Raw genomic sequence first — 18,269 nt, 5'->3', positions numbered from 1 at the left:
TTCTTTCCGAATCCTTCCCTAATCCAACAGGACCGATGACATCGCTGTTTGATCTCTTCCCCCAATGCAACCAACCAACCAGCCAAACCAAGTGCAACCACAACTGAACAAGAACTATATTTTTTATTTACTCGTTATTTCTTTGAAAAAGTGTGCTATATTTTCCGCTTTAAGCGGTAAGAAAAGACTGTAAGCGCCTGATAACCAACATATTCCTCACGAATGGAAATATTCTCATTAAAACTGCAGTGGAAGTTACTTAATCGAAAGTTATCTTACACACATGTTTAAATGATTAACCCTTCGTAATTGAACTTAAGATAATTTCTTACATCTTATTAAATACTGAATCTCGTTTACACGTTTAAAGGAATTACGTGGTCGATGTTTTTTTCCTATTCAAATTGAAATGGCCGGTCGGAGTGCCCCAGTGGTTAGAGGCGCCATGTCACGGATTGCGCGGCCCCTCCCACCGTAGGTTCCAGTATTCCAACGGGCTTGGGTGTGTGTGTTGTTCTTAGCATAAGTTAGTTTAAGTAGTGTGTAAGTCTAGGGACCGATGACCTCACCAGTTAGGTCTCTTAGGAATGAACATGCATTTGAATTGAAGTGACATCAAGAGAGAGTAACAATTTCTCTTTTTCTATTAAGTGATTTTTGATTGTGAAACACAAGTGAAGTTGTCCAAACGTTTGTGTTTGAAATGATTAATTGTCTTGTAACTCTTGATCTACATTGCTGTCCTTGCGATAAAATCCTTGCGTTATGTGAGATAATGGCAGTTGCAAAATTTCCTAGGAACGTGAAACTAATTTTTAAAAAATTAAAAATTGGTTCATGCCCTAGTTTATTAGGATCATAAGCCACGTTACATAAATGCAGTTGCGAGCGACAAATTTCTGAAACTTCCTAAGTTCTGTTCTCTTACAGTTTTGAGAATTAGCTTTTCTCCATCGCTTCACTACAGTTATGCACAGAAAGAATTATTTTTCCCGCAACTTGCTCATTTGTTTATTCATCCTCTTTAACCTATTTTTTAAAGGTTACAGCCATTTCAAAAAGGGGCAGCTGGTGGTAGTGAACTATTGCTTTTGGTATTTTCCAATGTGTGACAGGAACAGGGCCCCTATATCACGGCGTGATGAGCTAAAAGATTGACAAGAAATTCTTCCGTAAATAAGCGGGCCTCCACGACCAGAAGAATCAGAAATTGTGCCCCTATTATTAGAATGGCCAGTGAACAACCGTTTACAGAATTATGGGGAAACTAATTACTAAATCACCTTAAATATGTTTGAAAGTTTAAGAGAGAAACCTCATTTACAAGTTCCATCTCCGCAGTAACCGTTAGACAAGGATCGTATGACAGACTGTTTGTTGTAACTCTTACGAAAAAAAAAAAAAAACGATCTTCAGGAGAAATGGTAACCGACTTTAGAATTTAGGAAGCGCTATACAGAATTCCTGGAAGAAATTGTACATTATCACCCCTCCCCCCCCCCCCCCCCCCCACCACCGCCTTCCTCACATGGGAGCCACAAATTAGTGCTTTACAAAGTTAACAGTTTCAGTAGTTATACCGAAATGTGTAAAACGTAAGAGCTGTGTGTGTGTGTGTGTGTGTGTGGAAACATTTGTTCACCTTGAGAGCAACGGGTGAATCAACTATGCTAATAGTCTGAAGTATTCCTGGAATCGTTTAGTGTATCGTAAATAAATTTTAGCTTGGATTAATTATGAAAAAGTTGTCACTAAACGACATGTAGTCTCCTTCCAAAGGTACTTTAATTACAGAATTCTTAAATGGAACTAGCAGTTGTTAGTATTGCTGTCTGTTCTTAATTTTTCATCCCACGGCTGAAACACTTTCCTTTCCGTCATTGTTTTTCTGATTTATAGAATGAACAGTAGGATCGTAGGGTTGCATCCCTCTCTTGCAAACTTACAGTTATCATCCTTATTCACTTAGTTTAACGTTTCTTTTAGGAGGCACAATGCCACTCGAAAAAAGTTTTCAAGATGTAACTCGCCAAACTTACCTATTAGATGCATGAAAGAGAATTTAATTCCACTGGATGATCAAATCAAATTTTTTACGTTTCAAATATCCTCCTAGTCCATACAGGTGAAAGTAGTATGATAATGGATTAACTAAGTTTCGTCCTCTTTTTTTCGTGGTCAGGCTACACGGAGACCACACGGTGCGCAGCTACCTGGACTGCCGCTGGGTGAGCACCAACATCCTGAGGAGAAACTCCCTGGACACGCCCCAGGACGCTGACGTCGTCATTGGCTACCTGTTCATGGTAAGCACAACCATCTTTAGAGAACGCTCAAGATGTGACGTTTACATCACTACTCTTCTGCTTCTCTCCTAGGCGACAAGAAACCTCTCACGTAAATTTACAGTCCTACAGTCATCGAAAAAAGTCAATCAAAATTAATCATCAATTTGGTAAAACTGTTCTATGCTGGCAGTAATGTGGGTTTAGCTTGCAAAAATAATATGAAAATCTTATTTGGATATCACGATTTGAACTCAATAAATAATTTTCCAACATGTGTGAATAATGTCCATAAACTAATAATATTTTCTTCGATGAAGCTCGCAGCAAGGAAATAACTATATACCTAGTAACAGATACTCTATCTGATCATGATACACAGTTAGGATAAGTAATTCAGACCCTTAGAGTGTTGATTATAATCATTGAAAATTAGTTACAACAATTAATGAGGCCAAAACTGAATAGAAGCTGAAGCAATGATTTAAAATTTGTGTCACAGCTTGGACTTGAACCCAGGGTTCCTGCTTAATAGGCAGATGTTCTACGACAATATCAAGGTACAATTGTGACTACCACAGCTGCATAGACAACCTAAATCCATTGCCTTCCCTAATACGAACTTCAATTCAAGACTTTAGCCCATTCTCCCTTTTCATATGTCTCTGGAAAAGTGTAATTTTCAGATCAATAGATCTGAGGTACCGGTGGGATCTCCCCAATACGTGCAAAGTTGGGGTGCCATTCCAATGTCGGAGAGCCTCGGCAATAGTGATGATGTCAGAAAGGGTATATGGGCTGAAGGTTTCAACTGAAGTGTTTCTTGGGGAGGGCATTGGACTTAGGCAGTTAATGCAGCTCTGGCAGCCATAACCCTACGTTTGTGTGCAGCCTAGCACATCTGCCTGGTAAGCAGAAGACCCGGATTCAAGGCCTGGCCATGGCATAAATTCAAATTCACTGCTTCAGATTTTCAGGCTGCACTATTTTTTCTGTACAATGGTTTACTTTGTTTAAATGTATGTGCTAAAATATGTTGTTGCAAAAAAATGAGATTAATGATTATTATTATACTGGATCTGGCTTCGTATTAAATGAACATTGTATTGTTACTGTAACTCAATAGAAAACACAACATATCCATCTCTGCTACAACTACCGTAAAAATGTTCGGAAATTATTTCTGTTATCAAAAATAATGAAGTTACCGTACGCAATGTTTAAAGAACCTCAAACCTTGGAGCGGATTTTTCGTCAACATTAATTATTAATCAGTACCACTGCTAACACTAGAGCGTGAAACTATCATTATTAACAAGAAAATAGTTTTTCTATAACTTTTACTAGTCCAGAATTTTTGCATAGCAAGATTTCCTTTAGAAACATGAAAGTATTTTAACTTTGAGACTGTTAAAGTTTACAATATTAGCAGCCCGCGTCCGCCTGTGAAACACAACGTAAAATCGCTGCTTTGTACTGCGATCTCGGACTGCTGTAAGAAATAATTTTAAATTCACTTTTTACCTGATTGCCCTTATTATCAGATTTGAATCTGCCGCGGCGGCGGCTCGCTCTGCGGTGTCGCAGCTCTGCACCACGAACACTACTTAGAAAGCTGGAAATGTCTTGAATAAATGGATAAAATACCAGGCAAGCTTCCTAATAATACCATGAGAGTTCTCATTAAATAACTATATTTAAAACGCGAATAATAACAAGTTCACACACCTTTCTTTATAATCAGCGCATAATGGCGTCCTGCTTACAATCCTGACAAATGAAAGCTACCTATGCGTTAAACATAGCGTCACAGATTCCTCCTCTCTACGTGACTCCAAGAAGACGATAACGACATTATTATTCTTACACTACTATTTATATAATGGCTGATTGTCATAAAATCTCTGAGTTTTTCTTTACTAATTCTTTTCTGTGGCGGTTTCAGAACTCGCCGACACAGATATTATTTCACAAATCCAGTACTTAATCCTTTAAAAATACAAAATATAACATAATTGCCTCTATTCTTTTATTATTCAGAGACCACAGACGTAATCAGTGTCTACATATATAAATAAAATTGTAATTGCACAGTTAAAAAGCATGTTTTACCAGGAAACGTTATAAGCTTCTGTCCTTATTGGAGAAAAAGTCGAGACTCATATGTCTCTGGAGAAATGTAGTTCATTCAGGCTCCAGAACAAATGCTTCTAAGAATACTTAGCAGGAGATGACATGAGGTGAAACTCATAAAAAACCAAATGCCAACATTAAATTAAATATTTTCCATGATAAATTAATGTAATTGTTTGATAATAGCTTTCCGAATATTGCTAATCAGAAACGACATCAAACAGCCATGTAAAAAGCAATTGATTTTTAGATGGATTAAAACGTGTACCTTGTAAAGGAAAAACAGAAATTTTTCTATTTCTTTCTTGCAGCAGTTGATCACAACAAAAACTACACAGACTACTAAGAAGAGATATTTAAAAAAATAGAAACATGCACATTATGTCAGAAATAAGACTTAAGTCTATATGTAACGTAGTAATACTAGAGATAGAACAACTATCTACATACGAGTAGCAGGATAACTTCAATATTAAGTAGAACTGAAGCGCAATAAATGTTGAGGTACAGTAGAAAATGTCTTAGGTATAGTAGAAAATATAGGGACGAACAGTTAAAGAGAAAAATAGCAGTAAGATGTTGAAACAACAACTCTCATAAAATTTTATCATACCCATTTATCGTCAGAATTTCCTTCTAAATTAAGAAAATTATATATTCTGTCATAAATAAAAAGCCATCTACATATGATGCTGTTTTTCAACAGAATTCTAAAGACTTCCTCCATTGTTAAACCCTTCTTCAAGATACGTCTTAGAAGAGATTTCAGCAATCACCCCTAGCACTACTCACATCATTTTTCAAAAGTTTTGAGATGGTAATGTATTCTCGAATTGTATCCTACCTGATCAACAATAATATCGTCAGTAAATTATGGTTGGGATGTCAGACAGTTTACTCTACTGAGACTGCCATTTACCTGTGCACTAACCAAACATTGCAAACATTAAAAAACGAAATAGTATCGGTTAGTATCAGTCTAAGGCATTTGACTCAGTGAATCGTTACATTCTCCTAATTAAACTCAGGTTCTTTGAAAATGATGGTGTAGTAAACAAATGGGTTTTATATCTAATTAAAAATGCAGAATTATGTGCTTCGTAAGTCATTTAATGTGCCAGGGAGTTTCATATCAGCGCACACTCCGCTGCAGAGTGAAAATTTCATTCTGTAAACATCCACTAGGCTGTGGCTAAGCCATGTCTCCACAATATCCTTTCTTCTAGGAGTGCTAGTTCTGCAAAGTATGCAGGAGAGCTTCTGCGAAGTTTGGAAGGTAGGAAATGAGGTACTGGCTAATTAAAGCTGTGAGGACGGGGCGTGAGTCGTGCTTGGGTAGCTCAGGTGGTAGAGCACTTGCCCGCGAATGGCAAAGGTCCAGAGTTCGAGTCTCGGCCCGGCACACGGTTTCCATCACCCAGGAAGTTTCAATCTGTTTTACTCTTTGATTTTTATGACTGTTCTTTATGCTGACTTAAATTTTTCCGTTGATTAGTTTTTGAGCTTTACGAAATAAAAAGTCATTGCCTGGTTACTTCGTTGGATCTCTTTAGTAGACACATACAAGCTGTAGTTGGCTAAAGTGGTGACCAGCATACTGAATTCCATTGTAGACGAACAAATACAGCACCGTTCAGTATCGACTATCGCAGAGTCGGCGCGTCCGCGCGACACAAATTGTATTACGGATCGGAGTGACACTTTGCTGAAGCACATCGAAGATTTACGACGAGGCTTAGGAAACCAGGAAAATGCTGCGTTGAACTTTTCTATTGCATCAAGGGACGTCCGTTCGATGGATAACAGTATCAAGATGAAGATACCCCCACCGCGTTCATTCCTGATAAACCTGAGTTATGGCTCACAATGCTCGATCAATCTTTCCAATACCACGGCGTTGTAAAAGAAAGGAACCAAATTTATGATCGCGTTAGAGCGTTCGGCGATAAAACACCGACGATTAGCGGAGATGCAATCCTCTGCCCGCCCGCCGCGCAGAAGTATACACTATTTAAACACTTACTCCTGGACCGGCTACATCGGCAGTGGAACAACTGTTCCAACAAGCACTACATGGCGAAATGAGGTGAATTAAGTCGCCTTCGGAGTTTTGGCGACACCTGTGAAGCTTAGTCGACGACACCGAGTTTCCAGGTACGACACTACAACATGTGTGGCGTGTACAGTTGCCACAGGGAGTTAGAACGGCTGTGGCGCTTTCCGATGCACGTGATATTTCATCGTTGCTCTCACTAGCCGACAAGGTCTATGCCTCGTTAAACACAGGGCATACGCCTTGTGTGGCATTCCAACGCAGTAGGACAGATCTACAGGAGGCCGCAGTGATACGACGACTCCAACAAACGGACGTTACTCGACAACTGGACGAGCTACGAAATCACACTGACGGCTTACGGCGTCAGGTACCGACAATGCTTGCAGGTAAGGCAGACACATACAAGAAGAACAAGGAAGATAGCAACGTGTCTAAGTAGCGTATCTTTGGTACCACCGTCGCTTCGGAAACAAGGTGACGCTGTGCATATCACATTGCAATCACCCAAATGGCAACAGCGGCTGGCGATAGTCGTCTCCGGTCGCGAGTTCGAGCACCAGCACCTACCACTGTGAGATGAGAGCAGTGATAGGCAACTGCTAGTGATTAGCATTTCTTCTTTACTCTCACTGTCCTATCGACTTTTTGTCACAGACGTTTAATCCGGCCTCGCTTATCTAATCGACTCGGTTCGGACGTCAGTGCATTGCCTGTTAGAAGTTGCAATGTGAAGCTTCTTCCATCTCAATCAGAACTCACAGCAGCAACAATGACTTATGGAAAACGCCAAGAGAGATGTAGACCTCGGATTCGTGATTACTGATGAGTCAGACGCAATATCTGGTGCAGATATCTTGTTTCTTTATGCAGTTTAAGTCGTTATTGGTTCGTCGAACACCCGTCGGGGTACGCATTGCATTAAGGGCACCCTAGGACGACTTTCTCTGCCTATGTTAGATGACAGACAGATGGTGACGTCCCACGTAGCAAATTGCAAATCCGTGCCGTGCGCGCAGACAGTAAAGCACAACACAGTCTATCACGACAGGAGTACTCCCGGTCAACCAGTGTCTCAGCGCCCGCGCCGGTTAGCTCCTGATCGTTTCGCCGCAGCTAAGGCATAAGTGGAAGAACTATTGAGCTCGGCAGTCGTCCGTAGATCCAACGTGTGGTCATCGCCATTTGATCTAGAAAAGAAGAAAGACGGGATCTGGAGACCATGTGGAGACTACCAGGCTCTCAATACCCGTACCATTCCCGATAATTATTCGATACCACATACCATCGGTATTTTACCCCCGCGCTGGCTGCCACGCCCTTGTTTAGTGTCATAGATTGTCGGAAAGCATTCCAGCAGATACCGGTCGCACCTGCTAATATACCGAAGACGGCTGTCACGATACCATTCGGCTTATTCGAATATCTCCGTATGTCGTTTTGTTTGAAAAATGCAGCTCAAGCTCGGCAAGAGTTTGCCGACGGAGTACTTCGCATACCTCGACGACATCCTGGCTTTTTCGGCGTCCGAGAAGTTACACGAATTGCATCCAAAGACTGTTTCCCAACGCATTGATGCATACGGAATTTCGGTCAACGAATCAAAGTATTTTCTTCGAAGACTTTAGGCAGCGTTGTTGGGATACAAGTGACAGCAGCCTTTATCAGCCCACTGCAAGACAAACTTGCCACATTGCTCGCCCCGTCGGTTATCACCAACTACACCACTTTCTACAGGTAACATCTGCCTAACACGGCTGCCATCCAGGTATCTTTGACGTCAGCACTAGATGGCAAGGACGCAGTCGGCAAACGATCTTTGCGGTTGACACCAGAGATGTTAATAGCATTCGATAAGATCAAGGCGTGTCTACGTCAGGCAATCATATTGGCACACTCGGTTTCTCAGGCGCGACTGGTAATTGTTACGGATACAAGCCAGCAAGATATTGCCGCAGTTCTACGCCAGCATGTCGAAGGCCACTGGCAGCCCCTGGGCTTCTTCTCCCGTAAGCTTACGTCGCAACAAGTTAAATGGAGCGATTACGATAGGGACTTGCTGGCAATTTACGAAGCTGTCAGACACTTCCGGCCACAAGTGGATGCTCGGCCATTCACGGTTTTCACAGATCACAAGCCGATTACTTTCGCCTTCAGTAGGAACAAGGATGACTGCTCATGGTGACAATTTAGACAACTTGAATTCATTACTCAATTCACGACAGACCTGCAGTATATGAAAGGAGCTGAGAACGTCGTGTCGGACTACCTGCCCGTGTTGTAATCGACCTCGCAGGCTATTGACTAAAAGAACTTAGCCACTGAGCAAGAGACAGACCAACAACTCGCCGATTTCCGATGCGACGGTACATCCGATTTATGTCTGCGGAAGGTGCAACCTACTGGTGAACTTTTCCGAGTTTCGTGCGACGTATTACTTGGAAAACCGAGACCTTTTGTGCCTGATAGTTAGCGACGGAAATTATTTGACAGCATTTTTGGGCTGACTCCTCCGGGAATAAACACCAGCGTCAAGCTAATGACGGACACGTTCGTGTGCCCCAATATAAAGATGGACTACCATAGTTGGGCAAATAGTTAGATTGTCAGAGGGCCAAGGTTGGCACAAAGCGATAGGAGAATTCCCACTTACGGCGCTGCGATTCACACATGTGCACCTGGATGTTGTGGGACTTGTATTTCCGTTGGAAAGATACCCTTACCTCCTCAGTGCAGTGGACTGCTTCACCAGAAGGGCGAAGGCGATTCCATCATTTCCACGTAAACGGTAGCACGGGTATTTCTTTCGTTGTGGTTTGCACGCTTCGGCTGCCCTTTATATGTCAAAACAGTGGCGGCAATTCGAATCAGTGCTGTTCTCAGAACTGGCCAACCTCTGCGGTTTCCACCACCATCATATCGCGGCTTACCACCCAACAAGCAATGGACACAAGCATGGACACAAGCTGGCACAGAAAGCCGCGTTAATCTACCACGCACAATCTTGGTCGTTGGCTCTTCCACTGGTTTTGTTTGGTATTCGTATAGTATTAAAAACAGATTTAGGAGCATCCATTGCAGAACTGGTGTATGGTGAACCCTTACGACTGCAGCAGAACTCATCGCTGATCAAACTGGGACACGACAGACCGAGTTGTAATACGCAATGCTAACAATGCGCGAACATATGGCCAGACCTCGCCCATTCGCTGTCTCGAGACATGGGGCTGTAACTACGTACATGCAGAAAGACCTGCAATCATGTTCACATGTGATGCTACGGACGGACGCTGTCAAGTCGCCGCCGCAGCCCCATGTTCTGGGCCTATAGAGTGCTCTCCCAGGACGAACATACCATGTGTATAGATTCTAGCTAAGGGTAGTCTATTATTACCAAATATAGGCCTAGAGGTGAGGAATAAATTTTGGAGAAAGTACAATGGGAGCACATCGTTGTATGGTAGTGAAACATTGACTGTGGGAAAACGAGAAAACAATCAAATCAAAGACTTTGAAATTCAGTGCTATAGAATGAATCAAAAAAACTAGATGGTGTGGTAAGGTGAGGAGTGGGGATATTCTCCACAGAATCAACTCAGGGAAGAACATGCGAAAATATTGGCAAAGAAAAAGAGACAGGATGTTAGGACATGTGCTAAGACATCAGGTAATAACTTCCATGGTACTAGAGGGAGCTGCTGACGGTAACTGTAGAGACTCTGTTATGTCCTACAAATATCTGAGGACGTTGGGCGCAGGCGTTACTCTTCGATAAAGAGGATTGTGGAAGAGAGGATTTAGTAGTGAGCCAGATCATTTCTTGGTATCAATGGATAACCATCAGTTCTCTCGGGTGTTCTAAGTTCTTCTGCCATACATAAAATTTAGCTCTGGCGGTGTGACACGTTTCTAAACTGACTAATTGTTTTAGTAACCGATTTATATAAAAATTCGCAATTTTAGAGTCTTACTCCACCCCTTCCCCTCCCCCAGCCTCCACTATTAACTTCGATGGGCATTCTAAGCTAAGAGTGTAGTGTATTTTGATTCTATATACAGATTGTTCAGAAATTCCCGTTACAGACTACTGGGACTTGTAGAAGTACTGAGTACATTTTATTTCGAATAAGAATCCGTGTCCGGAAACTTACGGTTTCCGTTTTACGACGATTTCAGTTCAGATGTGTAACGCGTCCACGTCTGCTGAGAGAAAGAGAAAAGTCTCAGAGTTGTTTTCCTGGTATGGAATAGGGTGGACAGGATAACGTGAAGCTGGACCACTGAAGGTCGCTTAGAAAATGTGGTTTCAGCATAATTGTGCACCATCTCACATCTCACGTCGTTTCGGAGAGATCTCAGCAGACATTTGGTAAAAGATGGATAGGCCAAGGTAATCGAACCGCCTGCCCGCAATTACCGCCGGATTTTACTTCTATGGACTACTTCGTAAAGGGTCTTGTTTATCGTTGAACGTGCTAGAACCGCAGAGTCAGAGAAACATTTGCCGGCGCGAATTCTGGAGCCGCACTAGAAATTGAAGAGACGCCAGGTAGGATAGAGAGCGTGTGCTAGAACATGCTCCGTAGGTACATTGTCTGTAACAACATTGATGGTCGCCACATCGAGCCATTGTTGTAATGGATCAGTACTGTTCTGTAAGCAGAGTTTACTGTTTTTTTTTTTTTTAATTTTGGAATAATGCAAATAAGTTATGTTCAAATGTTAATACAAACAAATGTGCTTAAGTGAGAAGTGGGTGTTTCGTTGTGTTTCCTTTCGAATCGTTACCTAATAATTGTACTGCGTAACTCCTAGTTTAATTCCTGAAGTAGAATTGGATGAGTTAAACGTCTGATACGAAACTGTTGCATTACGGAAGCGGTAGGTTTCCGGACATGGGTTTCTGTTCGATATATTATGTACTCACGCCCCTCTTTGTGTCCTAGAAGTCTGTAGCGGGAACTTCCGAACAACCTGTATTACTGCATGGACTGAGTTATCAACCACGTTAGCTTAGATATTCAGCATCCTTATACACTACAGATATACTGAAGAGCCAACGAAACTGGTATACCTACCTAATATCGCTTAGTGCACCCGCGATCGCGCAGAAGTGCCCCAGCACGACGTGGCATGGACTCGACTAATGCCTGAAGAAGTGCTGGAGGCAACTGACACCATGAATCATCAAGGCTGACCATAAATCCATAAGAGTACGAGGGGATGGAGATGTCTTCTGAACAGCACGTGGTGAGGCATCCCAGGTTAGCTCAAAAACATTCGTGTCTGGGGAGTTTGGTGGCCAGCTGAAGTGTTTAAACTCAGAAGAGTGTTCCTGGAGCCCCGCTGTAGCAATTCTGTACGCGTGGGGTGTCGTATTATCCTGCTGGATTTGCCCAAGTCTGTCGGAATGCACAATGGACATGAATGGATGCAGGTGATCAGACAGGATGCTTAGGTAAGAATCACCTGTCAGAGTCGTATCTATACCTATCAGGGGTCCCATATCACACGAATTGCACACGCCCCACACCATTACAGAGCCTCCACCTGCTTGAGCAGTCCCCTGCTAACATGCAGGTTCCATTGATTCATGAGGCTGTCTCAATATCCTGCAGGTTCATCCGCTCGATACCATTTGAAACTAGATGCGTCCGACCAGGCAACATTTTTCCAGTCATCGACAGTTTAATTTCGGTGTCGACGGACTCAGGCGAGGCGTAAACCGTGCAGTCATCAAGGGTACACCAGTCGGCCTTCGGCTCTGAAAGCCCATATCGAAAATGTTTCGTTGAATGGGTCGCACGCTGACACTTGTTGATGCCCGAGCATTGAAATCTGCAGTAATTTGCGGAAAAGCTGCACTTCTGTCACGTTAAACGATTCTCTTCAGTCGTCGTTGGTCCCGTTCTTGCAAGATCATTTTCCGGCTGCAACGATGTCTGAGATTGATGATTTACAGGATTCCTGATATTCACGGCACACTCATGCAATGGTCGTACGGGAACATCCCGACTTCATCGCTGTCTCGTAAATGCTGTACCCCATAGCTCGTGCGCCGACTGTAACACCACGTTCAAACTCACTTAAATCTTGCAGCAGCAGTAATCAATGTAACAACTACACCAGACACTTGTCGTCCCATACAGGCGTTGCCGACTGCAGCGCCGTATTCTGCCTGTTTGTATATGTACGTGAATACGCATGCCTATACCAGTTTCTTTGACGCTTCAGTGTATATGATTTATACTCGGATAGTATCTCGTTGGCGCAGTGACGCGTGATGTGTGACGTGTGACGTGTGCAGGGCGACCTGGAGCAGCTGACCGTGGTGCCCTCCGCGGAGGCGGTGTCCGAACAATGCGACGCAGACGTGGCGCTCACCAACGACACGTCGCCCGTCGCCGTGGAGGAGTACGGCGACGCCGACGCCGACGACGACGATGATGACGTGGACATGGACTCCACCTCCGAAGAAGGCAGCGGCGGCGGCACCGACGAAGACCTCAGCGACGCTGACAACGACATAGACACCGACTACCAGTACGGTAAGCACTGCGTTACACTGCTCACCGCATGCAGGCAGCGCAACATGAAAGTGTGTGCTGAAAAGTAATGACCTAAAATAAACTTTATCAGCATTAAGAACGAACTCGCAAATTACGATTATGGTTTCGCATCAGCTGCAGAATATCTGAGGACAAATGTTGATTTGCGCCGGACCATTATCGAACCCGTTTTTCGCCTTTGTCGCGAAAAGTCGCCTCAACTACTTCGGCTATCCGAGCCTCCTCCTGGCAGGGCTCAAATCTCCATTTGACCTGGTGTCTTCACCTCCTTGTGTTCGCACCATATTACTGTGATTCCTGCATTGCTATGGCACGAAACACCGCAGTCCAGTCTGAGACTCTTCTTTGACAAACAACAGCCGTATTCAATGAAGAACAAACTTCCAATTGAAATTATGGTTCCGCATCAGCTGCAGAATATTTTTATACTATTTACATTCTCCATCTTTATTCTTCGTGACTATCTATTTATTTCTCAGCATGGTCAACCTGGTGACGAACACATTTCTCCCTGTCGATATCGTCGCAGTAGAATGTTTGACTTTGTTGAAGGAGACACAACCGCACCTCTGCTTGCGTTGTTCAGTGACTCTCAAAGTGAAGTCTTCGAAGGCGTTCTCCATCAATAATCTCTTCCCTTCGGGCTCAGAATCGTGGAACCAGCTTTCATCACTTGTCACAGTGTTGTTAAGGAATCCTGCAACCCTGCTCTCAAAACTCAGATGAGACTGTTGACACGTGTTCACTCCCCTATGTTTCACCTCAGGAGCGAACATAAGGTGCCCACCGTGACTCTGTTTTCTATACCGCATTTCTGCAATGATGATCTTTACACGCTCTCGTGATTACGCCACACTCACCTAAGAGCTGGTTTGTGTTATCTCTCGATTTTTTGTGATGAGTTCATCAACCGTATTCTGATGAGTCCATTTGGTTGCCGTATGCAGTCGTCCACACGCTGAGGCTAGCACCACCGTATCCTTCATTACGAACACCAACAACCCATTGTTGCAAATTTCCTCTGTCGATAAAATCAACACTGCACACAGGATCTATGCATCTCGATATTGTAGGCACGTTTTCTGGGGTTAGAAACTGGAATACAATTTGTTGTTTTTTACGCTCCAGCATAGTTACATTACACATCACCATGTTATGCAACAATTTAGAGACCTCTAGCGGCAGATGGCTGCAACTTCCGTCTGCAAAACAGGGAAGTCGACGGAGTAATATACATACATGTAACATCCCAGTCAATATTGAGAACGGCATAAAAAATTCGGAGGCAATAATTTTCAGTATACACTCGTAACTACAACTAATCCGATTTACCAGCTCATGTTCTTTACCCGGCCACTGAAGTAACTTTACAACTGATTTCTTAACTGTTGTTTACTGCCTACAGTTACGAAGGAAACCAATACCACAGAAAACCGCAAAGAAAGTTATTCCTAGGACGCTCGATTGACAAGTTCCGTCTCTTCCATTACGTGTTGACAAGAAAATACCACCAGCCGTTTTTTGGTTTTATTTGTCAGGCAACCGGTTTCGGCATTACACTATGTCTCTTCTGGCCTGCGTATACCGAGTAACCCTCGTGTCAGAAACCATTGCAGCACTGTCAACTGGTATCGTGAAGATTTTTTCCTCACGGGCATGTGCGCTCCTTGGACAGCTATCAGCAAAATGTAATGTCGAAACTGGTTGCCTAAAAATAGAACCAAAAAACGGCTGTTAGTATTTTATTATTGGAAATCAACCAGCCGAAGTCCCGCACTCCAAACATAGGATGGAGTTACATTTATTACGTGCTGGGCCTTAAAATGCGGATTTGTGTCCACGACCGTTCTGATACCTGTACATGTTCACACATACGGTAGTGGCTGGGTGAACGCCCTTTGACATACCTCTGCGTTTCACTCCAAAGTACACATGTGTCTCCTGGCCCCGGTCAAAAATACACTACTGGCCATTAAAATTGCTACACCACGAAGATGACGTGCTACAGATGCGAAATTTAACCGACAGGAAGAGGATGCTGTGATATGCAAATGATTAACTTTTAAGAGCATTCACACAAAGTTGGTGCCGGTGACACCTACAATGTACTGACATGAGGAAAGTTTCCAACCGATTTCTCATACACAAACAGCAGTTGACCGGCGTTGCCTGGTGAAACGTTGTTGTGATGCCTCGTGTAAGGAGGAGAAATGCGTACAATCAGGTTTCCGACTTTGATAAAGGTCGGAGTGTAGCCTATCGCGATTGCGGTTTATCGTATTGCAACATTGCTGCTCGCGTTGGTCGAGATCCGATGAGTGTTAGCAGAATATGGAATCTGTGGGTTCTGGAGGGTAATGCGGAACGCCGTACTGGATCCCAACGGCCTCGTATCACTAGCAGTCGAGATGACAGGCATCTTATCCGCATGGCTGTAACGGATCGCCCCCCCCCCCCCTGCTTCCCGGGATTTGCGAAATTACATGTTAACAATGACCGTGAATTATGAATTTTGACCCGTGTCGGGATAAGGCGTCCGAATCCGAAGTAAATAATAATTATTCCGCGGGAAACAGGAGACGTTATAACTTTATCATTATTGAATGAGTAATTTCATTCAGTAACGATCGGCAAATGGAATAATGGAAATGATTTGGAAATAAATTTTGCTAGTGGAAATTTTGCCGAAAGAAATGGTTAAGTTGTAAAAGCAATTAAAAAATAGGTCAGCGACAGTACCGTTAAGTACGTGAACAATTGTGTCAAAAATAAAGTTTACCTGTTTGTAGCACAGCAGGCGGAACGGGAACTTTTACGTAAGTGCTGTGTCAGGCTCAATAGTCATATAAAATAATGTCATAAAAATCTAACTACGCTTAAACGTTAATGGTTAACTTTCAATAAGTATTTTGATAGTTATTTTGTTCACAATTTGTCAGCTAAGTGCAATGCTGACAACACAGATAATTATCTATCGAGATTTAGAATAATCGACTGTCATTCTGTCTTTAAAATTACATACTTTGCGCAGTTTAATCTGCTGATAATGAAATATATTGCCAATAATTGACTATGTTTTGAATGATAATAATTCATTAATTGGGCGATTGTCAGGTGGGACAAGCTTTATAGTTTCATGAAATATCCTTGAACTAACTTCAGCTGAATATGCATTGAAAATAATCTTAATAATCAAATTTATTACTACAGTCTATTATTAAGTTACTACAGTTGGCGTAAGGTTATTACGTGCAACAATTAACTACGATAACCAATTGTTCAAAACAGTCTGAAATTTATTCTTCACCGTCTATGCAAGTAATTTGATAATTAACATATTTTCTCTTGATAATGGCGTGACACACTCGGTTCAATAAGGTAAGGATCGGAAGGAACCTACTTGGTGTTATTCTCGGGTGGAATTTAACTGCAACACTTCGATTATAAAGTGCTTGTTATTAATTGTTCAACTTCAGAGAAAAGTACAGCCACTGGCAAGCCTTCTACAATTTTATCCTACGAAAATTACGTACATCTTACTTCCCTCGTTGTCGGTGGATCGACGGAAGTCCACGGCGGCGACACAATGTGGCAGCGGGCTTTTTCTGTTACTACTTGGGCCCACAGTGCGCTTCACATTTAAGCCCTCGTTTCTTCAGAACTAAGCCCATTAATGCATAATAACTTGCCCGGCTATGCTTCCAGATATGCCGACCATTACTTTCCCGTCGTACTTAGATCCACAAACTAGCCGTTAGATGTAACACACCTAGGAATAGCAGCACTCGACTGTACATCTTACTCCGAGCATGGCGTCACCGCTACTACTGCCCGCTGGCGCGCTCCCGTGCCCAGCGGCACGACAAAACAATCTCTCTGACTCAACGTTAACTAAATATGCCCTGACTTGCCAGTGTTACATATTACAAAATTTAGACATTGTATTTACAATACATATTCACACTAGACAATACATCGTATACAAACAGTTTCATGTGTTAAGTAAGCGAAAAAATTCGGAGCAAGGACTGTGTTGTAGCGTCGCATTATCGATCCCTGAGTCAACAGATGGGCACGTTTGCAAGACAACAACCATCTGCACGAACAGTTCGACGACGTTTGCAGCAGCATGGACTATCAGCTCGGAGACCATGGTTGCGGTTACCCTTGACGCTGCATCATACAGGAGCGCCTGCGATGGTGTACTCAACGACGAACCTGAGTGCACGAATAGCAACACGTCAGATTTTCGGATGAATCCAGATTCTGTTTACAGCATCATGATGGTCTCATTAGTGTTTGGCGACATCGCGGTGAACGCACATTGGAATCGTGTATTTGTCATCGCCATAATGGCGTATCACCCGGCGTGATAGGATGGGGTGCCATTGGTTACATGTCTCGGTCACCTCTTGTTTGCGCTGACGGCACTTTGAACAGTGGATGTTACATTTCAGATGTGTGACGACCCGTGGATCTACTCTTCATTCGATCCCTGCGAAACCCTACTTTTCTGCAGGATAATGCACGACCGCATGTTGCAGGTCCTGTACGGGCCTTTCTGGATACAGAAAATGTTCGACTTCTGCCCTGGCCAGCACATTCTCCAGATCTTTCACCAATTGAAAACGTCTGGTCAATGGTGGCCGAGCAACTGACTCGTCACAATACGCCAGTCACTACTCTTGATGACCTGTGGTATTGTGTTGAAGTTGCATGGGCAGCTGTAACTGTACACGCCATCCAAGCTCTGTTTGACTCAATGCCCAGGCGTATCAAAGCCGTTATTACGGCCAGAGGTGGTTGTTCTAGGTACTGATTTCTCAGGATATTTGCACCCAAATTGCGTGAAAGTGTAATCACATGTCAATTCTAGTATAATATATTTGTCCAATGAATACTCGTTTATCATCTGCATTTCTTCTTGGTGTAGCAATTTTAATGGCCACTAGTGTAGCCAAGGAGGAGATCCCATAAATTGTAATCTGTGAACATTTATTGGCTATCCTCCAGATGTACTTATACAGCAGCTTCTTCCTCAGTTCTACGTCAGTATTTCAAGGCATGTGAAAGTATTTGTTGACATCTTTGTTAAAATGCGTTGTTTTCAATAATATCTTCACTTTGACCGTATTGCATAATGTGGTTGTCCAAATAGGACAAGTATTTCTCAACTTCTGCTACCGCGTTTTATCCATTACTGAACTTAAGTGTTGTTACCAAAGCAAC

The 18,269-nt window shown here is 42.9% G+C and overlaps 1 protein-coding gene across 1 annotated transcript in view; it reads left to right on the top strand.

The window, feature by feature from the left end:
- LOC126188421 (papilin) overlaps positions 1 to 18,269 on the top strand; it is a 193,875-nt gene that overhangs the window by 118,454 nt on the left and 57,152 nt on the right. The window contains exons 5-6 of the mRNA XM_049930025.1: positions 2,183 to 2,306; positions 12,779 to 13,019. Of these exons, the coding sequence (XP_049785982.1) occupies positions 2,183 to 2,306; positions 12,779 to 13,019 (365 nt within the window). The remainder of the gene's footprint in view (positions 1 to 2,182; positions 2,307 to 12,778; positions 13,020 to 18,269) is intronic.

This window comes from Schistocerca cancellata, chromosome 5 (genome assembly GCF_023864275.1).
Source record: "Schistocerca cancellata isolate TAMUIC-IGC-003103 chromosome 5, iqSchCanc2.1, whole genome shotgun sequence".
In the NCBI taxonomy this organism is placed as follows: Eukaryota; Metazoa; Arthropoda; class Insecta; order Orthoptera; family Acrididae; genus Schistocerca; species Schistocerca cancellata.
The sequence above is the reverse complement of the archived record's forward strand: the minus strand, read 5'-3'. Positions and strand labels throughout refer to the sequence as shown.